The 23,624-nt window shown below is 43.3% G+C and overlaps 1 protein-coding gene across 25 annotated transcripts in view; it reads left to right on the top strand.

Moving 5' to 3' along the window:
- Positions 1-23,624, top strand: part of PCDH15 (protocadherin related 15) — a 626,487-nt gene that overhangs the window by 419,301 nt on the left and 183,562 nt on the right. For 24 of the 25 annotated variants that reach the window (XM_068197049.1, XM_068197046.1, XM_068197047.1 and 21 more), the window contains 5 exons: positions 6,806-6,966; positions 10,224-10,379; positions 18,702-18,821; positions 20,366-20,476; positions 23,068-23,238. The exons of the other annotated variant lie outside the window; for it this stretch is intronic. In XM_068197049.1, coding sequence (XP_068053150.1) covers positions 6,806-6,966; positions 10,224-10,379; positions 18,702-18,821; positions 20,366-20,476; positions 23,068-23,238 — 719 coding nt within the window. The remainder of the gene's footprint in view (positions 1-6,805; positions 6,967-10,223; positions 10,380-18,701; positions 18,822-20,365; positions 20,477-23,067; positions 23,239-23,624) is intronic. 25 annotated transcript variants of the gene reach the window in all.

Raw genomic sequence — 23,624 nt, 5'->3', positions numbered from 1 at the left:
TTGGTTTGCTTTGGCTTGGGACCTATTGAGCAGACAAAGAATAAATGCAACATTTATTAACATAGTCTCAATAAAATAAATCAGGTCTGAAATAGAACTAAGATTGGGTTTGTGATAGTATATTCAAATGGGAAAACTTGGATATCCCTGGGAGCATGGCTCCTTTTAAGTGCAAATCATTCTAGTTGCAGGTACCAAACTCCATAATCAATGTACATAATCAGAGGATTTGTGTTCCCAGGAGCTCAGCCCTGCCTGGGAATATGCACAAACTTTTTTAATATACATATTTTTTCCCCAGAGTAGCAAAATAAATTCTGGAGTTTTCATCAGGGGAAGGTGTAAGGAGCCTACTCTCAGGAGTGGGAAAACTCTCTGGGTAAAGAGTGGTTGCAGAACTGAGTGCTGTGGCAAGAACCATCCCTTGCTTTGGGAATGTAATCCCATAAGGTGGAATTGTGTAAAGTTTCATGATCCCAAGCTCCTCTGTGCTCCAAGGTTTCCCTGTACTGGTTCTCCCTCATCTCTGTGTGTTTCTCTCCTCAGTGTTCCATAATATATTGGTTGATGGCTGGACTTGATCTCAGTGCTCTTTTCCAATCTTAATGATTCCATGTGGATGGAAGTGAAACTTGCTGAGTTTTCTTCTCTGTCTCAAAATATCAGTGCCATAGAATAAAGACCCATCTGTCCATTCAGCTGGATCCAAGGAGAAGATGTTTTCCTCAGGAGGTTTTGTCTGGTGTCTGAAGACACCTGTGCTGAAGGTCCTCTCTTTATAGAGTCTCATGGTTTTTCCTGGATTTTCATGAGGAGCTGGATGTTTGGCTCTTATCCCAGTGCTTGGATCCAGCTCTGAGCCCTTTCCAGTCTCTGACCAGTTTGGGTGTTCATTTGCATTGCTTTGAGGTGAGGACACAAACCTGGGTTTGCTCCTGGTTTTACTGCACAGCAGCATTTTTCTTCTTCACTTGGACTTAAGTCATTCTCAAAGCATTTTCCCTCATTGCCTGACCTTGATGGAATGCAGAGGTGACTCCTGGGATCATTCTCTGGGATCATTTAGGGACGATGTTGGTTTTTTATTTCCCACAAAGGAGTTTGTCTAGATACAGGAAACATTCACAGGAAGCTTCCTGGTGCTAATGTGCTTATAGACTCATGGAATCCCCTGATTTGGAAGATTCCCACAAGGATCATCCAGTCTCACACTAGGCCCTGCTCCGGACACCCCAACAATCCCACCCTGAGTGTTGTCCAAATGCTCCTGGAGCTCTGGCAGCCTTGGTGCCATGCCCATTCCCTGGGCAGCTTGTTCAGTGCCCCAGCACCCTCTGGGTAGTCAAACTCCTTTGACCAAAGGCTGTGGCACTGGAGGAAGTTTCCATAATTTCCTGAAACTCCCTTGCTGGAAAGCCTGACTCAGAGTGGTTGTGTTGAGCCTGTTTATTCAGAATCTTTCTGTTGTTGTTGTGTCCTAAAAATTCTAAATCACCTTCAAAGTTGCCAAAGTCTTCTGAGAAGGGAGGCACGAAACAAAGGGAAGGCTGGAATAGCCTGGAGAGGTTTTATCTCACCACTGACTTTGGCATGTGCATTTTTATTACTCCTGTGCTGTCTGGTAAAAGAGGAATATTTTCTTCTTCAAATGCTCCCAGAAATTTTAGCCTGTGTATTTTTTTCTTTTTTTTTTCAATTGAGAGCCTTTTCGTTGTGTATGGGGTGCTTTATAAAGTACCAGTTTTGTTCATGGCCATTTTTATGTCTGGTATGAGAGCACCAACCTGGGAATGTTTTTTATCAAGAACCAGCAGGTTTTGTCTAGGTAATGGACAATATGATGTCAACCTTATCAATCTGTTTCTGGTCCCATTGGCTAAACTAAAAGCCAAAAGAGAAACCCTTTTTCAGAATTTTATTTCAGGGGATATTTTACGCTTGTGGGGTTTCCAGGAACTCAACCAATCGATACCAATATTGAGCATCTTCCAACTGATCAATTTTTATCCACTTAGTTTTTGTCATCTGTTGCACCTTGTTGTACCAAGAGGTCTGTAAGGCTTTATCACCAGCCTCCTGGGCAGATGAGCAGGGTTAATGTTGCTGCCTTCTCAGTGTGTGAGCTTTTAAAACCTCTTGAAGAAGAGCCCATGTGGTTTGCAAATACCTCAAACTTTTTTTTTTTTTCACCTGCAAAGCCAGTAAGAGCATGGACAAGGTTATTCTGGAGCCAAGGAGCTTGTGGAAGAGGGAGCTGGAATTCCATTTCAGATCTGGATCTGTCCTGAGCATCCAGGACACCAGGTTAGGTGGGTCTTTGGGCTCATCTTGGGCAGGTATTTGCATATGCAATAGATGCAATAGATGCTTTTTATTTCAATTATGAAGCAGGATGCAATTTTTTCATCCTAAAAGCAATCCTTTGTAGAGCTTGGATTTTGAGTAGCAGTTAGTGTAAACAGGTTTTGAGAGAGAGGAGCTGCATTTACCTTCTGTGTCATTCAGAGTTAGAACACGTTCAAAAGAGTTTGGAAATGTTAAGGAAAATAGAAAATATTCCCAGAAGGAGATGTTTTTGAAGACTGAAATGTAGAAAATGATCCCCTGGAGGGGGAACCTCAGTTCTCCCATCTCCTGCAGATTCATTTTGCTTTTCCACTTGGAATGCAGAGTATTGCTGGACATTTAAAGACTTTGCAGGCCACAGCCCAATCCCATAAGTACATTCCTGTGTTGCAAAAATAGATCTGAATGCAGAGAAAAGCCTTGCTTGATGTTCAGAGACTTTTCAATTTCATTGGTGCCTTCCAGCCCAAACCACTTCATGATTCAATAATGTTTATTCCCAGACCAGTGATAATTCCCTCACACTTTAAAAAAGGGGTCTGCCAAAGCATTTAACTAAAATAATCCCAGGATGTGTCAAAGTCATTCAGGAAGTGACTCCTCACTGAGCACTGCCAGGCTCCTGTATTTAGCAGAGCATAACCAGATCCCACATTTCATGGCTTTTTGCACCTGAGTCTGATGCCCTTCCCACAGAATGTTCACCTGAGATTGGGCTGTAAAATCAAAACCTTCCCTTTTATTTCAGCCTAATGAAGATTTTCAGCTCCTGAATTCCTCTCAGGGAAATAGTCTAGTGTAAAACAATTGTTAAAATACTTACAGCACTTGATAGTTTTTCATTTTGTTGTTCTGTTTTGCAGATATTTTTGAATAATTGCAACAAGCTCAGAAAAATTATGTTCCCTCTGGCAATAAAACATCTTTCCTCTCTTGTCCAGCCTGTTGGGTTCTGGCTGGTTTTGTTGCTTTTTTAGCAAACAGCTTCCTTGACTTTGTTTCCTTGGAGCTTTTCCTGTACTAATCCCTTGGAAATCTGTATGGTCATTCCACAAGGTGCCTCAGTCATCAATCAGGGAAAAGCAGCCAGATTGTGTGGTCTCCATGAAAGATGGAAAGCTGTTCTTAAAATCTGCTTGTGGTGATGGGCAATCAAAATTTTCCATCTTTTTTTTTTTTTTGTTTTTTTTTCCTTTTTTTTTTTCTAATTAGCCAGGAAAAATAACCCTAATGATAGTCCTGGGTGTCCTTTCCAGTGGCTTGTGCACAAAGGGCTGAAGGGCAGGCCCAGGGCAGGACCTGTCCCCTGGACTGGCTCTGCTGAGGGACTTCCAGGGCTGTCTCCAGTTCTGGGTCCCCACACCAGGAAGGACATGGAGGGGCTGGAGCATGTCCAGGGAAGGGAACGGAGCTGGGGAAGGGGCTGGAGCCCCAGGAGCAGCTGAGGGAGCTGGGAAGAGGCTCAGCCTGGAGAAAAGGAGGCTCAGGGGGACCTTGTGGCTCTGCACAACTCCTGACAGGAGGGGACAGCCAGGGGGGGTCGGGCTCTGCTGCCAGGGAACAGGGACAGGACGGGGAAACGGCCTCGAGCTGTGCCAGGGGAGGCTCAGCTTGGACAGCAGCAGGAATTTCTGCATGGAAAGGGTGCTCAGGCCTTGGCAGGGGCTGCCCAGGGAGCTTTGGAGTGCCCATCCCTGGAGGTGTCCAAGGGAGGGCTGGAGGTGGCACTCAGTGCTCTGGGCTGGGCACAAGGTGGGCACTGGGCACAGCTGGGACTCCATGGGCTGGGAGGGATTTTCCAGCTTCAGATCCTGGGATTCTGTGATTGTTTGAGTTTTTCTTGTGCGGAAAATTTCAAGGCAGATTTTCTGTAAACCCATTTTATCAGTGAATTACAAATACCACCGGACTGGTTTGCTTTAGTGCTGGCATTTATGGAAAAACTGATGATGCAGACACATCAGAATTATCATTAGGAAGTTTCCTCCCTGGAATTTTAGGCGGGATGTAAGGAAAACCTTAGAGATATCTAAAGGGGAAAGGAAAGGGCCTCTGAAATATCAGAGCCTTCATAACCTAGAAAAATAAAACTTTAAGGATGGCTATTAAAAGGCTGATTTGCAAACTGCTGTCTCTCAGAGAGAGAGTATCAGTGCCTCATGAATATCTGAGGAAAAACCAGCCCATTTTTAAGAAGAAAAGAATCCCTGGATCAAACCAAAGCAAACAAAAGTGGTTTGTGAAACCAAGCAGAGAGTGAAGCAGAGCAGAGTCCAACAAGATGCAGAATCAAGGCAGTGAGTTCAGTGAAGTGATGGTGGTTGACTGCAGACTGTGAAATTCATCATCAGAGATTTTAAGTTGCTTAGATATTTTTATAAGTGAATTTGTATTGCCAACCCTTCTTTGCATCATCATTGAGGCACACTAACGAGGGCAGTGCACGAACTGGTGGATTTGATAGATTTGACAGGACTTGTTGAGTAGACATAAACACTTGTCAGTGTCACAGGGTTGGAAATGAGCTGGGTTTTCCTGGTGAAATCCTCTTTATGTTAAAACCAGTGCTTGTCTCCCAAAATGTGTCAGGCCAACCTCCTGGTAGAGTAGAGCTGTACAGATGTTACTGAACTGGAAATTGTGCCAAGAGCCATAAAATGCCTGGGTAAAAACAATGTTTCTCATGTGGCTAAAAAGCTGCTCCTCCTTGAACTTGAAACCAGTCTTTGGTGCAAAATTTGCAGTTTTATTCCCAAATATTTGGCAATTTTCTTCCTGTCATCTCTATTGTGTCAGAAAAAAAAAAGTAGTTCCAAAATAAATGATTGAAAATACCTTACTGTGGTGTTTTCCCCCACAAGACAGCAAACCAGTTTTCCGGGGTTAAGATCAGTGATTATTTTACTGTTTTAGCAAGAAAGCATCAGGCCCTCTTGGATCAGTATTTTTATGGAGAGTTGCTGCTATAAAGTGAAGGTGTAAAGAAACTTCATGCTACACTTTGGAATAAATTGGGCTTTTAATAACAGGATGTTACATGGTAAATATTTTAACCTAATGTAAATGTTCTGCAGCTACTGACATTCACAGATTTTCTTCATAACTGTGGGTGAACTTCCACAAAAATAATTCCTTTTAATGTTTTGGTGTGAAGCAAACTGGGGAGTGTTAATTTTGCAGAGAAATGGCATTTCAGAGGAGTGGTTATAAATGCTGTGTGTGCAAAACCGAGGCACCGGAGGGCAACATTCAGGGTGGTTTGTAATGCTTGACGTTTGGAAAGTGAGCTGGGAGTGTTTTCCACAGGAAATTTTGTCCATTGTGAGGGCAGTGAGCTGAAAGCTGAAAGGGAGCCTTAACTGGCAGGATGGGACAAGGTGAGACCCCACCTGGAATTCTATGCACTGTTCTGCAGAAGAGGGCATGGAACTGCTGGAGCAGGTCCAGAGGAAGCCATGGAGATGCTGAGGGGTCTGGAGCATCTTCCCTGTGGAGCCAGGCTGGGAGAGCTGGGGCTGCTCAGCCTGGAGAAGGGAAGGGTGTGTGGAGACCTCACAGCTCCTTCCAGAGCCTGAAGGGACACAGGGGAGCTGGAGAGGGACCCTGCAACAGGAACTGGAGTGACAGGACAAGGGGGAATGGTTTCAGACTGACAGAAGGAAAATTTAGGTTACATTTAAGGAATTTGCTGTGGGGGTGGTGACACCCTGGCACAGGGTGTCCAGAGCAGCTGTGGCTGCCCCTGGATCCCTGGAAGTGCCCAAGGCCAGGTTAAATGGGGCTTGGAGCAGCCTGGGCTAGTGGAAGGTGTCCCTGCCCATGGCAGGGGTGGAATTTTGGATCTTTAGGATCCCTCCCAACCCAAACTTTCTGGGATCCTGTGATTCCATGAAAAGACCCACACTGAGACCTGGCTGCTCCTCTCAGTACCACCTTTGTCTTGTGGCTGTAGTCTTCACATCCTTGTGCTGCAATTCAGTTTCTGCTGCAGAGCAACTCCAGGTACAAACCCTCTTTTTTCCTGGAGAGCTTTATGTAACTGTGCTTTTTTCTCCCCATCATCACCTTGATGTGTCGCTCTCGCTGTAGAAAATTTATTCCGAGTTTGGTTGTTATTTCCGTGCTTTCATTTGTTCGAGGTGAGATTGGGAGATGATTGCTCAATGAAGGAAAAGCTCATCTTGTTAAGTAGATAGCTGGATGTGACAGGTCTCATTGTCAATTTAAATCATTGTGCATTGCAAGTGCTTCTTCTGGCATTGTCTGATACAGCTGCCGTGGCAGAGGCAGTTTTTTATTACAGATAATAAGGTTCAGACTCTTTAAACATCACTCAAAACATAAAACACCACAAAGCTGAGGTAGAAAACAGCATTTTCAGTGTCGCAGTGCTTGCAGAAATATGTAAGAATGTGGATTCCCTATAAATTCCTCCCTGGGCTGTTCAATGTCATTGCAGGCACTATCCTGGTTGACAACATGCTGATCAAAGGGACAGCAGGAGGGCCTGACCCCACCATCGAGCTCTCCCTGAAGGACAACGTGGATTACTGGGTGATCCTGGACCCCATCAAGCAGACCTTGTACCTGAACAGCACCGGCCGGGTGCTGGACAGAGATGTAAGTTTGGGGTTGGTTTTCTCCTCCGCAAAGACATTCATCTCTAATTAACCATACACACAAGTCCTGCTAGAATGTAATTCCTGCATCAGTCTTGTCCCCAGATGGATGTGAACAAAGTTAATCTGATCCTTCTTTTAGGATTTATTGGGAGCACACAAGAACCTGACCTTACGTGCAAATGTTATTGTGGACAAACACAACAACGAGGGCCAAACAAAAACCAGATTGTTAGAGTTTTATATCTGACCAAACTTGACTCGCTTGTTGAATTAAATTTTTATTCTGGTTTGCTGACTAGAAGAAGTGCTGCTCACCCTGTGCCCTGTGACATTTATTAGCAGCCTGCTTTCCCTGTGTACACTGAATTATGAGCTGTGAGAAGTGACGAGTCATGGCTGCCACAATTCACTCACAAAGCCTGACATGTTCCATTGAGAACGTAATGGTTTACATTCTTTTTTTAAGGCAGCCTAAAACATATTTGCTGTGCTTGTTCCTGTTGGTGTTAAGGAAATATTTTCAGGGTAAGTTTGATTTTTATAAAAAGAAAGATGAAAAGCACAAAATAAATAGAAGTGTTCTCATCTAGTCTAATTTCATTGAGGAGAAAGCACTCTAAAAATAAAGACCTTTCCTCACAGTCTTGCAGCCTTGCAACAGAACCTGAAAGTAAAATTGACTTGCAAGTGCTTTAATCAATATGCTGTAAAACTCAGGAGTTCTCCTTGGAGTGCAGGGAAGTTTGTTTTGTATTAGCTTGATTGATTAATTTGTCTTCTCCATGTGTTTTGAGATAAATTCATAAGTACTAAAAACAACATGCAAATTTCTCCTCATTTCCATTTGCTAGTGAAAGGCACTAATTGAATTCAGCTGTTCTTAATTTTGTTTTAATTCACAAACTGTTTGCCTATGCAACGCACAAAGTGTGGCAGAGTGGTCATGGTGGCAGAAGACTTTCTGGGAAAGAGTTGGCACTTCTTCAAGAGCCAAACAGCAGCTGCCGGAGCAGCCTTGGCCTCTCAAGTTTAATTTTAAGCCAGAGCAAAAAATGAGAGCCTGGAATGGAAGGCAAGGCTGGAGAACCACTCTAGGAAATTTGGGGTCCATTCTTACCATCCCACACCCATCCATAGGGTGTCAGGAACCAAAATCCCTGATGGATCAGTGCTAATTCTTCTTTTCAAGGCCATTTATTAGCACTTTTCTGTCACTTTAATGTGAATCAAAGTCAATGCTTTACCCAAAGAACCTCATCAGTTATTTGACTTTCAATATTAGTCACAGTCTAAACCAGTTCCTGTTATTGTGAGTTCCCAGACACCTTACAGGGATGTTCTTTGCCAGAAGTAGACTCAAGTCTCCTGAAAACAAGTGAAGTGTGTACATTTCTTAATTAAATTCAGGTAGTAATGTGTTTTCATTGGTATTTAAGGTATTAATTCCTCATTTTTTACTATGAACTGGAACACTTCTTACCTCTAATACTGTGTCAAATCATTAATCTCTGACCACTTAAATTTGGTGGACTATGAGAAGGAAACCTGGGCTTTAAGGTGGTTCAGATTTTGGCTGTGATGCCCCTGTGTCTCTCTGGCATGGTCTCGGGGTAGTGCAGTCACTCAAAACCCAAAGAAAAGGAGAGCAACCCTCAAAACCCCCAGGGGCTGGGTGAAAATATGAAATGTGGTCATGGGCTTTATTAATATGGCTCTTTGGGGGACAAGGGTTAGTGCTGGGTCAACAGCTGGACTCCATGGTCTTGGAAGTATTTTCCAACCTAATGGATTCTCCTAAAGGACATTTGCAGCCTTCAGAACCAGGGCTGTGCTACCCTAGCAGCACAGAACCATGCAGTGTGGGAGGGTCTCTTTTTGTTGACAAAAACCCCAACCTGTTTTTCCCATTCTTCCACTCAAATCCATTTGAAACTTTGCAGTAAAGTTTCCAATGAAACTAAAGTTTTCCAATGAAACTGGGAGTTTTATTAAGTTGAACATTTAGATGCAGCTTTTTTATTACAGAGCAAAAATTGGAGTCTCTGATTCACAAATTATTGCATTCCATATACTTGGATACCCTTCCCATTTTTCTCTCCCTGCTGATTCTGTCAGCCTGATCCTGTCCTTTTTTTATTTCTTGCCTTTCTTGACAGCAAATCTTCCTGGATTCCATTGATTGTTACTAAGAATGACAGTGTGTTTTCCAAATAAAATCAGATAAAAAGAAAATTCCACACTTTTCTTCCAAAACTTTAAGAAGAATGACCAGTGATAAATCAGAACTGAAGGTGCAGGGAGCTGCTGAAAGCTGCTGGGATGATTTGTCCCTAGTTTCATAAACAAATTTTGCCATTCTGCCGTTGTTTATTTTACATATTTTTGAAAATTCAGAATATCAAATATTTATCAAATATCTGTCATTTCAAATAATTATATTATTATTGGGCTTGGCTAATTAATCCAGATACATTTAGTGACTGCAGCTTATTAAAGGCAGCCTAAAAATTCTTAGATCTTACTAAAATGAGTAGTAAAAGCCATTCCAGCCTAAATTTCTTTGTCCATTCATCAATTTGAGAGTTTTAGAGCATTGCTGTGTTCACTGCAATGAGAAAAACAGGATTGTCCACACTGAAAGTTGTTTCTGAATTATTTGCAAATGTAAGTGGTAGCAAATGTGATTCATTTCAGACTTGACCTTTCAATTCAAGACAAGAAAGAAATAAGAAAGACTTTGGGGAGTGTCCAGAAGAGACCACGGAGCTGTTCTGAGGGCTGGAGCTCATCTGTTCTGGAGCCAGGCTGGGAGAGCTGGGGGTGCTCACCTGGAGAGGACAAGGTTCCAGGGAGAGCTCAGAGCCCTTGCAGTGCCTAAAGGGGCTCCAGGAGAGCTGGAGAGGGACTGGGGACAAGGGATGGAGGGACAGGACACAGGGGATGGCTTCCCACTGCCAGAGGGCAGGGATGGATGGGATTTTGGGAAGGTGGGAAGGTGGGCAGGCCCTGGCACAGGGCCCAGAGGTGCCCAGAGCAGCTGTGGCTGCCCCAGGATCCCTGGAAGTATCCAAGGCCAGGCTGGCCAGGGCCTGGAGCAGCCTGGGATACGGGTGTACGGGTGGAACGAGATGATCTTGCAGGTCCCTTCCCACCCAAGCCCTTCTGGGATCCGCTGAATTCCAATAACAATAAACCAAAGGCTCAAAGAGGTGGTATTTTCCAGGTCCCTTTACCACAACCTCTTTCCCCTTGCAGCCGCCCGTGTCCATCCAGTCCATCGTGGTGCAGGTGCAGTGTGTGAACAAGAAGGTGGGCACCATCATCAACCACGAGGTGCGCATCGTGGTGCGCGACCGCAACGACAACTCCCCGCAGTTCCAGCAGCAGCACTACTACGTGGCCGTCAATGAGGTCAGAGCTGCCTGGCTTTCCTCCTCCTCCTTTGGGTGGGGTCACTGTTAAATCCCAGCTTTCACTGCCTCTTCCTTGAAAACCAAAAAAATACTGTTGTTTTCTGTTGTGCCACTCCAGAAACGCTCATTGCTTTGGTAGGCTTCAGATTTTAGCATCTTATCCTGCTTTTCCTTAAGGAATAAAAAGACCAGCACAGTTTTCACCAGGAATGTTGCAGAAGACACCCAAATTTACAGCAGTGTCTTCATGAATGAAGTGTTGTTTTCTGTTTAAATTAAAGCACATTTAACAGCAAACCTATGCATGAAGAAAATAAAGTAAAAAAACAGTTTAAAAAGGTTTATTAACAATGTTGAGGCTTGGGAAAGTTCAGATGTGGTTTATTGATGATGCTCTGTATTAAATGATGCCTGTGAAATGGATGATTTTATTTTATATTAGTGATTATGTTATGTTTTTTTGGAATAGAGAGCTGTGGATTGGACCATTGTGTCATTTGAAGGAAAAAAAATATTTTCTTCTTGAGCTGCTACAACTTCATTTCATTTTCCAGTGATGTTTTTCATTCTGTTAGGGTTTGAATAATCTGCCAATAAGCAGTACAAAAAATCTGTTTTCAGGGTTGGCATGTCAGGGCTTTAGTAAAGAGTTGAAACAGGGACTTACATGAAGTAATGGAAATTACGTGGCCTGAAATTATGTGGAAAATGGAAAGATGGGTCAGTTTTGTGCAGATAAAGACTGAAAGAAGTAGAATTACATTTAGAAAATAAATTATATTAAATATGCAGCCTGGTGGGGTTTGGTTTGTGGGGTGGGGGTCTGTGAAAGATCATGACTGCTTTGATTTTAATAGACTTGATTTTAAGAAATTTCCTATTTTGTTGTGTTCGGGAGATTCAACTTTTCAACATGTCCTTGTGTTGTCTCTGGTCTCCATGACCACACATGTGCCCTGGGAAAAGGGTGGGACATTGATGAGTTGAGGCCTAATTAACCCAAAATTGTGGGTAAAAAAATCCCCCAAATCCACACATTATGTTGGACCTGCAACTGAAATAAGGATAAAGAAGGTTTTTCAAACTTCCTGGTTTTAAATTAAAAAGCGTTTCCCTTCAGACACCTTTTTGGCACTCCAGCTGCACATGTGACTTCCCATCGGAATGTGGGAGCAGTGGGAAAGTCCTCCATGGGTTTGTCCATGGTTTTCACACTGGCTTTCACATGGCCATGGAATTTCTGTTTCTACAGACCCAGTGCAGGAACATTTCTGGTCCTGAGTAAAGGCAACATCAACACAAGTCTGAAATGCCTGTGTGGGTTGTGCTGCAGGGCCCAGAAACCAAAGACATTTTTGCAGTGAAACCAAAGACAGGGAGTATGGGTATGCTAAGAAAACAAGGATTTTCCATAATTAGGGAGAAGTCCAAAAGGCAGAGTGCAAAATGCACCATTCCCAATTATTTGTGTTCAAAAATTGAGCAACGTTCTGAGGACACCGAGCATTAATTGGAATTATTGCTGGGCAAAATGCACTGTTGCTCTTTCCACCAGCTGCACCCTGATTTAATTAATTTCTTCTTTTCATTTTATCTCTGTTCCATGGATAACATCTGACATGGCACCACTGTGCCCTTGAGCAGCACCCAGTGAGTTCATGCTCTCATTAATTAATTAACAAAAAAATAATTCACAAAACATCTCAAACTCTCTCAAAGGTTTTAATGAGTGATTAAATGTTTTAGTGCTCATTTATTCCGCTCATAATTGGTGCTGCCTCTGGTGAGTTTAGCAACAGGAATGCACTGGGACAAAAGGTTTGTGGTTAATTTTTGCTTCTGTTTTCTGGTTGCTTGTAAACCAAAAAGTGCAGAAATTTCGTTTACATAGGAACATAAAACAACTCAAAGAAGGAGTAGATTTTATTGTATTTTGGAGAAATTGAATGTTTTTTATGTCAAGTTACTTGTCTTTATATTTGAACTGTCCCCAACATATTAAGATGAGTTTGTCAGAGAAGCTGAGGGTAATTGTAAATAGCACCGTAAATCCTGGTTTCACACGTGGTTTCCATTTGAACAGAAAAAGACATGGTTTATAATTAAGCCTGGATTTTTCCAGAAGGCTTAGAATGAGACGGATGTGGTAGAGTAGTATCTGTTTAGTTTTATACCAGACGGAGTCTTGATTTCTATACTTGATTGGAATCACTCTGTCCTGAGTTAGACTAAAAGCTCCCCTAATCCAGGGGGTTTGCTTTGCCAGTGCCCTGGCAGATGCTCAAGGAAAAGCACAAGGATTGGGAAAGATGCAGTGGTGCTTCCCTATTGAATTACCTGTGAAATTCTGTGTGGAGCAGCTCCAGACCAATTTTGTCTTTCCCAGTTGCCCGTGGTCATGGACATGATAGTCCCTCCTTTCCTTCCTTACTCCAGGTGTCTTGTAGCCTTTTTTTCCAGCATGTTTTGTCCTGTGCCATAATTCCTCACTCTGCTGCTTCAAATATCTTCATTTGGACCCTCAGAACCCTGACACATCTCAAGACATAAAGAGTGTCTGTGGAATAGTCTGCCTATTCTCAAGCAATCTTTAGGGATTTAAGTGTTTCCTTCCATCATTCCCACACTTGTACCTATAGAAGTCCTTTGGGTAAAGGTGATCCCAAATTAAAAATGTGCAGAGAAATTCATGTGAGTGGTTTGAATGTGGCTTTTGCAGCTAAGAATCAAAATCTTCATTACCTGTTTATTGAGGAATACTTTTTTTGTCAAGATTTTAATTCTTCTGTTAGAATGATGGACTTGTCACATGGAGCTGGGCTTGTCCTTGTCAGTGTTGATGGAGGCTGGAATGTTGGATGAGGTGACTTAGCTGGGAATGGCAGTACTGAGATCCACATTAAGTTGCAAATAAAATTGATTTCTTTAAAGTCTTAGTTGAAAACAGATTTTCTCTTTTCCCACCATTTTGGAGCCAGTTTTCTTTTTCCCTTCCTGGTGCTTTTACAAGTCCAAGTATCTCAGCCAACTCCAACTGCTCTCCAAAGCATTAGGAATCTCCACATGGAAGTAAAAACAAAGGAAAGTTGATGTCACCATTTTTATGATAATGAGAAATCCTCTGCAAAGTTATTCCCTTGGGTTTTGCGTGTCATATTTTTATTTATATGAAAATATCCCATTGTTATTCAGTTAGGAAGAACTCCTGACAGTGACATTAGCCTGGGGCTAAATTTGACCGTATTGGTGACTTGAAGATTTGAGTTATTACCATATTAAACCCTAGTTCTGCAGCTAAGTTAAAATTCAGAAGAATTATGCAGCTCAGTTAATATTCCACAGGCAAATATATGGCATTGCCACAAGGGGTTTAAATTTATGAAGCCTGATACAGGGATTAGGAAGTAAAATCTTGTACTGCTGAGGCCCAGTGGTGGTGTCTGTGTTTTGTGTTCAACACAACTTATCTGATCATTTTTATCTGAGCTAAATACAGCTCCAATTTTACATTGCCTGGGTTTTATAAAACTGACTTTCTTTGCTCTTAGTTTTTCACTGTCCTAAGTCCTACAGGGCAAGTCAGGAGTGTTTAATAGCAGGTTCTATTTGGAAGTACAGGTGGAGTCCCTAGAACACTGTTGAAGTCAGGATTTATTAAATGCATGTAACCTTAGAACTGCTTGTAACCCAAAAATTTGGGGTTGGTTTGTTTATTTAGTTTGGAGCTTTTTTTTCTCCTTTAATTTAGCAGAGGTAGGAATCCTTTGCAAAACAAGTGCCTTTCTTGAACTTCAGTCATCTCAAAACTTTGGGTTTTGGATGTTGAGAATCAGAACTTGTACTGAATTTTCATTTCTTGTGGTGTAATTATTCCTGTCTTTTTTCCTGTGGCATCGAAATAATTAATCTCTGCAGGTAGACATCATCAAAAGAGCGTTAGCTCAGAATGATTAACTGTAAATCTGGCTTTGCTCTGCTCTTTGGGGCCACTCTGAAAAATTATTCATTTTTAACTTTGTAAATAGGCAATAATAGGGAAATTCATTTTCCAAATGTTTTATGGAAGAGTTGAATGTTTCTGTCTGCATCTCGACTTCTAATAGCCATTAATCACGCTGAAGGAAGTTTTTAAGTATTACAGCTTAGACTGCGGGAGAAGATTTATTGTGTGCATCTCCTCTCTATTTGTTTAATTGCATTCCTTTTGGAATCTTCCTTGTTTCATGTCATCATGATTCTTTTCCACTGGATTGAGTTCCCACGGAGATGATTATCCTCAGGCTGTTGCTGACAATCCTGGAATTGTTTCTTTGCAATCTCTAAAGTTCTGTTTTCATAAGGTAAAATGCTCAGCATGGTTAAACCCTTTGATGCACTACTTCCGGCCCTTTCCCTAGGACAGACCAAAGGTTCCTATGGAGAAACAAAATTCCACTCTTTAGTGAAGGATTTTTTCCCAATATCCAACCTGAGCCTCCCCTGGCACAGCTTGAGGCCGTTTCCCCTTGGCCTGTCCCTGTTCCCTGGCAGCAGAGCCCGACCCCCTCTGGCTATTCCCTCCTGTCAGGAGTTGTGCAGAGCCAAAAGGGCCCCCTGAGCCTCCTTTTCTCCAGGCTAAAGTTTTATTTTTTTAGGGGATCTGAGTTCCTCCTTGTTGTTCCAACAAGGAATTGACAGCAGTCTCAGAAATCCCTCAAATTGTGGGAAAATGTGTTATGGCCGACTAATGGAAAATATCATAATAAAAATCAGCACAATGCTGAGATCTCTGTGTAAAAAGTTTCTGAGGCTTGGTGTGCTGAGGGCCTCACCCACATGACTGGAAGTGGATTTGAGATATTGAGTTAAAGAGCTCATCTGAATTTTTCTAAAGGCTGCAGGAATCTCTAATGTGAGATCTTGAGCAGGCTGGAAGTCACAGAATCATGGAATATCCTGAGCTGGGAGGGACCCACCAGGATCATCCACTCCACCCCCTGGCCCTGTACAGGCACCCCAGCAATCCCACCCTGTGCACCCTGAGAGCACTGTCCAAACGCTGCTGGAGCTCCACTCATGAACGAGTGGAGAGGATTTTTTTTCCAGTGTTCTTTTCTAGTATAATTTGTGTTGCATGAAAGAAAACTTAGATAAAATGGAAACGTAGATAAAATGGAAACGTGTGTGTCCTGAAGGTCTGCACATCTGCAGTCGGTTATTCTGCGTGTAATACATCAAATGCAAGAATTTAGCTTTTGACTTTTACTGTTAGAGCATGGAATTGGAGTTCTGGTGTTTACTGATGTGTCATCTTTGCAACTGTCGCCTTCGTTATCACTTATTAACGTGCTTTATGGTGCTGGAGCCTTTTTATGTTGGCCACTATTTATGTGCACACTGTCAGAATGGGCTGGTGGGAGCTGTGCCAGCAGCTCCAGGGTGTCTGTCATCTCCTGGGCTGCTTGGATGTGACAGCATTTTTACAATATTTATTAGTGTTAAATATATGGGTTTGGGGTTTTTTTGTTTGTTTGTTTGTTTGTTTTTGGGGTTTTTTGTTTTTTGTTTTTTTTTAACATGGGACACCATCTACAGTACAGTGTCCAGTGTTGGGATCCTCAACACAAGAAAGGTGTGGATCTGTTGGAATGAGTCCAGAGGAGGCCATGGAGGGGCTGGGAGAGCTGAGGGTACTGTTCACCTGGAGAAGAGAAGGCTCCAGGGGGACCTCAGAGCCCCTTTCAGAGCCTAAAGGGGCTCCAGTAAAGCTGGAGAGGGACTGGGGATGAAGAGACAGGACAGAGGGAATGGCTTCCCAGTGCCAGAGGCAGGGATGGATGGGATATTGGGAATCAGGAATTGTTCCCTGGGAGGGTGGGCAAGCCCTGGCACAGGGTGCCCAGAGCAGCTGTGGCTGCCCCTGGATCCTGGCAGTGCCCAGGGCCAGGTTGGACAGGGTTTGGAGCAGCCTGGGACAGTGGAAGGTGTCCCTGCCCATGGAAGAGATTGAGATTAGATGATCTTTAATGTCTCTTCCAACCCAACCAGTCTGGCATTCTACGTGTTTGATGTCTCCAGAGAGAGACATCAAACACGTTCTCCTCTCAGATCCATCTGGGAGCACCAGGACATTGTCCTGTTTGGCCAGCAGAAACCTGGGAGATTTCCATCACATGCCACCCATGACCAGCCAGCACCGTGCCTGGTTCTCTCCACTAACAGGACCATTGTTTAAACCGGGATTAACTGGTTAAACTCTCTTATTTTGAGTTCCAGGGTGTCAGTGCCCAGGCAGGGCCTGAGGAGTCTCTGTGAGGAGAGGTGGGAGCTGCCCTGGGCTGAGGGATCCACAGGCTCCAGCACTGGGCACATCCCAGCCCTCAGCCAGCCCCATGGGGCCTCAGGAAAACTGGGTTAAGGGAAGGGAAAGGGGAGTTAAGAGAGGGGAAAAGGGGGTTAAGAGAGGGGAAAAGGGGGTTAAGAGAAGGGAGAAGGGGCTTAAGAGACAGGAAAGGGGGTTAAGAGAGGGGGAAAGGAGGTTAAGAGAGGGGAAAAGGAGGTTGAGAGGGAAAATGAGGTTTAGAGGGGGGAAAAGGGGGTTAAGAGAGAGAAAAATGGGTTAAGAGCGGAGAAAAGGAGGTTAAGAGACAGGAAAAGGGGGTTATGAGAGGGAAAAGGGGGTTAAGAGAGGGGGAAAGGGGTTAAGAGAACGGAAAAGGAGGTTAAGAGAGGAGAAAAAAGCATTAAGAGGGGAAAATGCCATGTGGCAGCAAGGAGTGAGGAGAAAATGGTGATAAGGAGCTGGGAGATAAGGAGTGATGTTGGGCCTGGGCTAGAGGGCTGGGTTACGGCATAGTCCTGGTTTATGTCCATCTGTCCCCATCCAGGTGTATTTTTTGCTGGCAGGATGTTTAATCAGTGTTCCCCACAGCCTCTGTCCTGTCTGGTAGTGCAGGACAGAGGCCACCCAGGCAGTGGGTGCCTGGTCTCCCTCTTTTCCCTCAAGAACATGGGATTTTCCTCTCCTGAGCTACTGAGGAGGCAGCAAGGGGTACCTGGGTGGATGTCACAGAGCAGCCCATCCCCAGTGGTGGGAAAACCCCCTGCAAACCATCCGGGAACTTTACCGAGCTGGTTTTCAGATTACTTTGGTCTCCTGTCCCCTTCTCCCCCATACATCTCAACCCATTAGGGCACAGTCAACTTCCTACACCCACGTGTGACACTTCTGCTGCCTGTTCCAGGAGTAAATAAACCAAGTTAGTAGCAAACATGAGCATTAAGAGTTGTGGTGTAAGTGTGTACAGTGGTAGTATCATAAATTAGGTCCCACTTGTTTCACCATAAAAAGGCTTCAAAATGGTGGGTTTTATTTCAAAGAATCAGTATTCTCAGCCCTGAAAATGTTTCCCAGAGAACTCTGCCAACCATTACACCCTTAATTAGTAGCTTTATAAATAAAACAGGAACTATGAGTGCAGGAGGAAATGGGGAGTTAAGTCTTTGCTTTATTGTGAACACAGGAATGTGAAATAACATCCACATCTGCACCAAATGCTGCAATGATTCTGTCCTTTGCCTCCTGCTCTTCTTCCAACATTTCAAACCTTTTTAGGCCCTCTAGGTTTAAATATGTGCAGCAGCTTTGTGTAAGCTCTGGAGGAAGGAAGAGGGGCCAGTGGGACTCTGTGAATTTAAGGGCAACAAATCTGAGTGTGATGAGAGAACCAGGGAGCAAGGGTTGTGCTGAATCCACAAGTGTGTATTCACTTGTTCTTCACTTTCAGGTTGATTACTTGCAAAGTTTCCTGAATATTCAAATTCAGAAACGATGAGTCCCAAGAAATCTTCTGTCTTTGCTCTCAATGGGCCTTGATTTCGTGCTATTTATCTGCGCAATGATAACTATAAATTGATTCATTTTCAAAACATCATTTAATGGGTATTCAATTGCTGCCAACACAATATTGGAGCAACAGCATCACTCCTGTGTTTGCTCAAAGCCATGAAGCTCTATGGGTGTTTGTGTTTGCATGTAACAATATTAATCTGGCTCTGTTCACGTTGCTATGAAGATGCTGTCAAATAAGTTCTGTTTACATTCACAGCTCGTCCTTGTTTTCCTTCCTGAGTCTGAAAAAGGAGCTTTTATTTGGTTTAATCTATATTTATTTCACGGGTTCTTTCAGGTTTAAAGAGTGTTTTTCTCATTTTTGTCTTTTTTTGAAGAAGATGAAGTTCTGTTTTGATGCATTAGAGACCAGAGCCAGGGGGAAAAATAAGGTTAAAATTAACTTTAAAACCTCAAGTTTTTAATGGGGATCTCTTGCTGTTCTTGCAGTTAACTCCAGTTGGAACAACCATCTTCACAGGATTTTCTGGAAACAATGGTGCTATTGACATTGATGATGGTCCCAATGGCCAGATAGAATATGTCATCCAGTACAATCCTAATGACAAGGTACAGCCATTCGGGCTTTTTCCCTATAATTATATTTATATTTATAATTATATTTATATTGTTTCTATAACATGAAGTAGCAAATGAACAAGAGGTTGCTGTTGGACATGAAGAAATGTTTTCCTTCATGTTGAGTATCCTCTCCACCCATGAGCTCTGTAACCAGATGAATTTACCTTCCCTCTCATTGCCTCACTGTCAGCAGCTGGATCATTTCACTTTCAATAATGCCTGGAGAAGTTGTGTCTATCTCATCCCTGGAAGTGTCCAAAGCCAGGTTGGACAGGGTTTGGAGGAACCTGGGATAGTGGAAGGTGTCCCTGCCCATGGCAGGGGTGGAAATGGATGGGCTTTAACCTAAATCATTTCCAACCCAAATCATTCTGGGATTTCATGATTTCTGTTTTGCCTCAGTATAAATCCCCTTGTTGATTTCCCCCCTGCCTTGGTGGGAACTAGAAATATTTTATCCTAAAAGATGAGTGCCAAACTAAGATTATCTCCAGTTATTTATCAGTCTGGGATGCACTTCCCAATCCCTTTTTCCTGCCCACTATGGATTCTCCATGCAACATGGAAATTTAACACTCATTCTCATTTATTTGCTGAAAAAACCCTTCAATTTTAGCAGCTATTTAGGCTCTTAAAGGAAAAAGGCCTTGCTATGTGATGTAAAGAAACAATATTCCTGTGTGCCTCTACGGTGTTTGGAATCTTGTACTGCTGTTGCCTGTTCAAAATACTTAAATATTAAATATCTCCAACACCGAGAGATTGAACCATAGAAAGATGGGGGTTTTTTAAATTAGATTAATTTGATAATGAAATTCCAATTGGATCTCAGGTCAGAAATTTGTGCCCTCCTGCCAGTTGTTGCCCCAGCTTTGTCACCTGAGTCTGTGGAAGCAAATACATGGAACAAATTGAATTTCACCTGATTTAACATCTGCATTTACCCTGAAATGTGAATTTCCTCGGATAGGAACAAATGCATGAGCTGGCACCTAAATGTTGATGTTCTCTGCTTGTTTAGCACTTCATTGCCCTCATGAAAGGCAGAATAAAGAGCAGATAAGTACAATGATGTGGATTCCTTATCTCTACCGCTTGAGCACCTGTTCTGAACACACCACTGCAAATTCAGGATGGCAAAGGGGAAAGAAGCAAATATTATAAATATTATTATAAATTACTGTATTATTATAATTATTATTATATTATTGTATCATTATTATAATTATAATATTGTTATAAATTATTATAAATTATAATTGTATAAATATTATAATCACACTTTTGTGGTTGAAGTACTAACAGGTAAAAAATCCAGGAGAATTCTGTTCTCTACAGATTCATTACTGGGGGGGGGGGTTTCAGGAGGAAATTGGGTGGGGAGAAAACATAGAAAGTTTTATAATCTCTGATCTGAAGAGCAGATGCAGCCTTAGAATATCAGCCAAAGGATCATCCTGTTGTGGGCCAGGTACAACACATCTTAACTTTGAGGCATGTTCAATGTTATTGTGTTGTTTTCTCCTTTGCAGACTTCCAACAGGACCTTTGATATTCCTCTCACTTTGTCAGGAGCAGTAGTTCTGAGGGAAAGACTAAATTATGAAGAAAAGACTCGTTATTTCGTCATTGTTCAAGCAAATGTGAGTATAAATCTCTTGAAGGCCATTTATGCCCCTAATTCAGGTGTGGGTTTAGTTTCCTTCCCAAGGAAAGGCAGAGCCTTGCTGAAATACCAGCTCTGATAAATCCTCTTCTGCTGAAGATCTAATTTAAGATTTATCCAGGCTGTTGAAAGCTCAGGAATATTATTACTGCTTAAAAAAGCTTGCTCAGTGTGTGACAAGCCAACCTTTTTGGCACAAGGAGCAACTTGCAAATGTGCAGTGCAGCCCATGCAGAAAAGTGCAGCCTCGTGGCACTAAATGTCCCATTTTCCAACTAATCTGGCGAGGCTAATTTTCACTCAGATGAGTTTAATGGACAAAATTTCATTGTATTCTTCAGGTTGGAAATGCACTTTGTTGTAAAGAGGTGATTTTTCCTTCAAGTCATACCACAAGTGTACGGAGAGGTTTTTCCAGAGTGGCTGGCAGTGGATAACTGAGAAGAAAAGTGATGTATAAACTGCATCTCAGATATCTGTCATCAGAGTGGGTTTTTGATGCCCTTGAGGGCTGTGAAAGGTTTTTTCCCTTTTTGTCCTTCTGATAACAACTGAAATGAAAACTTCTCTTCTGTTGTTCACGGCTGTTGTGATACATCTTTGTTCATGGGAAATGATATTTGCTCAGAAGCAACAGGAGATCCTGAATCCACACCTTCACATTCCTGTTATCCCTCTAACACAGAAGTGCAGATACATTTTGCAAGTCTCTTTTCTTACTTGTTTTGTGGCATGTTCAGTATTCTGCCAGCAGAAGCCAGGCTCCAGGGATGACTCAGTGCTCCTTGCTCCTCTGCCCCTGGGCTCAGGTGAGACCCCACCTGCAGAGCTGCCCCAGCCCTGGGGCCAGCACAGGAGGGACCTGGAGCTGCTGGAAAAAGCCCAGGGGAGGCACCAGGATGAGCAGAGGGATGGAGCAGCTCTGCTGGGAGGAAAGGCTGGGACAGCTGGGATTGTTCACCTGGAGAGGAGAAGCTTTGGGGTGACCAAATTGTGGCCTTGCAGAGCCTGAAGGAGCTACAGGAGAGATGCAGAGAGACTCTGCACAAGGGGGGATGGCTTCCCTGTGCCAGAGGGCAGGGATGGATGGGATATTGGGAAGGTATTCCTTCCTGTGAGTGTGGGGAGGTCCTGGCACAGGCTGCCCGGAGATGCTGTGGCTGTGCCTGGAAGTGTCCAAGACACAGGGCTGAGGGCCCCTCTCAGCTGGGGCTCCTCTCCAGGCTGAGCAGCCCCAGCTCCCTCAGCCTTCCCTGGGCACCCAGATGCTCCAGGCCCTTGCTCAGCTCCAGCAGCTCCTGGACACAGCACTCCAGAGGTGCCTCCAGGGCTGCCCACAGGGCCAGGATCCCTCCCTGACCTGCTGCCAATGCTCTGCTGCTGCCCATTCAGCTCCTTGTGCTGGGAAAAGCCATAAAGCACAGCCCATCCCTGGAAGTGCCCAAGGCCAGGTTGGGTGGGGATGGAGCAGCCTGGGACAGTGGAAGACGTCCCTGCCCATGGCAGGGGGTGGCCCTGGATGGGCTTTCAGGTCCCTCCCAACCCAAATCATTCTGGGATCCTGTAACCCCACAGGCTGCATTGAATCATCTCTGGTGTGTTCTGTGCAATCACATTCCTCTGATTACACTATCAGTGCTTTGTTGTCCTTGCATCCTGAAGATACTGCTGGAAATTAATTACTCTCTATCTGCTTTGATCCAGAATTACTCAGAGGCACTTACTGGAGGAATGGAGAAATGGTTTAGTTGATGATGAAAGCTCCTCCTTGTAGCTGTAATTGTTTTTCATCACTGACCATGAAGAAAGCTGGATGCAGAAATTCCCATATTTGCTCTAAATGTGAAGCTGGTGCAAGAACTGAGTGGACTGTAAAATAGGAAAAAAAAAAAGATCCAATCCAATTTAGAGCAATGGCCTCTTCATCTTACATAGATGATGTTATTCAACAGCATAAAATAAAAATAAACAAATTTCAATTTTTTTTTTTCTTTCAGTGTTAGATTAGGATAGGAGGGCAAGATATAATTCATGGCACATATTCCCCCCCAGCATTTTAGCTCTGGAAAGGAAAGTTCATGCAGCAGTTCCTCCATGAAAATGGGAATAATCTTGAGTATTTTAAACAAAATATTAGCTAGTTATGATGTTTCTTCACTAAAGGAAGAAAGAAGACTTGAACTGTTGCTAATGTGTACTTTGGGTATAACCACAACAATTTCTGATTATGAATAAAGCACGGGGCCTTTTTATGTTCTGCAAACATGCTGCATTATTGTAGTTTTATCCTGTAGTTTTCCCAAGCTGTATTATTTCTGAGCTCTAGATGTCTTGCAGTATTTCTTCAATTTTCCCCCTAAGTTTACTTGTGAGCCTTTCAGGCTGCAGCTCTGAGGCTGAAGTTCCTGTAATTACTCCTAGAACACAGATCATTCTGATTCTTATATGTTTTATCCTCAGACTTGCTCAAAACCTTTGGGGTGGTTTTTTTAGGAGATTTTTAGGAGGTTTTTTCAGGAGATTCTGAGTTCAGGAAGTCTCACCAGACGGACCTGGTTTGCTCCACAGGACCGAGCCCAAAACCTGAACGAGCGGAGGACGAGCACAACCACCCTGACCGTGGATGTGCTCGATGGGGACGATTTGGGACCAATGTTCCTTCCCTGTGTGCTGGTGAACAACACCCGGGACTGCAGACCCCTCACCTACCAAGCCAGCCTGCCTGAGCTGACAGACCCTGTGAGTCCTCTGGGATTTTTCCAGGTTTTCTCTGTTTGCCTGTCATCTTTTCCTGTGTGCACAGCTGGGAGCTGTAGCTAAAAGGTCACCTGTGCTTGATGCTGTGGTCTGTGTGCCAAGCAAGAGGAAACCAAGGTAAGATGCATGTGGGGATGATGGTGCAATTCCAGCTTGGATCCAGTGCCAAACTGCCTGTTGGCTGCAAGGGCTGAGTCTTGTAAAAATTTGGTAAATTTGGGAATTGCTTTTCCTGGTCTGTCCATGTTTCACTCTCAAAATATCCCCAAGAAGCACTTTTGGGAGGGGATTTGATGTTATTCCATTGAGGGTTGATATAAACTGTAGGAGAAAGATTTTTGGGAAGAGTCACTGACCCCTGAAAGGAT

The sequence above is a fragment of the Anomalospiza imberbis genome, chromosome 8, assembly GCF_031753505.1.
Source record: "Anomalospiza imberbis isolate Cuckoo-Finch-1a 21T00152 chromosome 8, ASM3175350v1, whole genome shotgun sequence".
Taxonomy (NCBI): domain Eukaryota; kingdom Metazoa; phylum Chordata; class Aves; order Passeriformes; family Viduidae; genus Anomalospiza; species Anomalospiza imberbis.
This window is presented reverse-complemented; position numbering and strand designations above follow the sequence as displayed.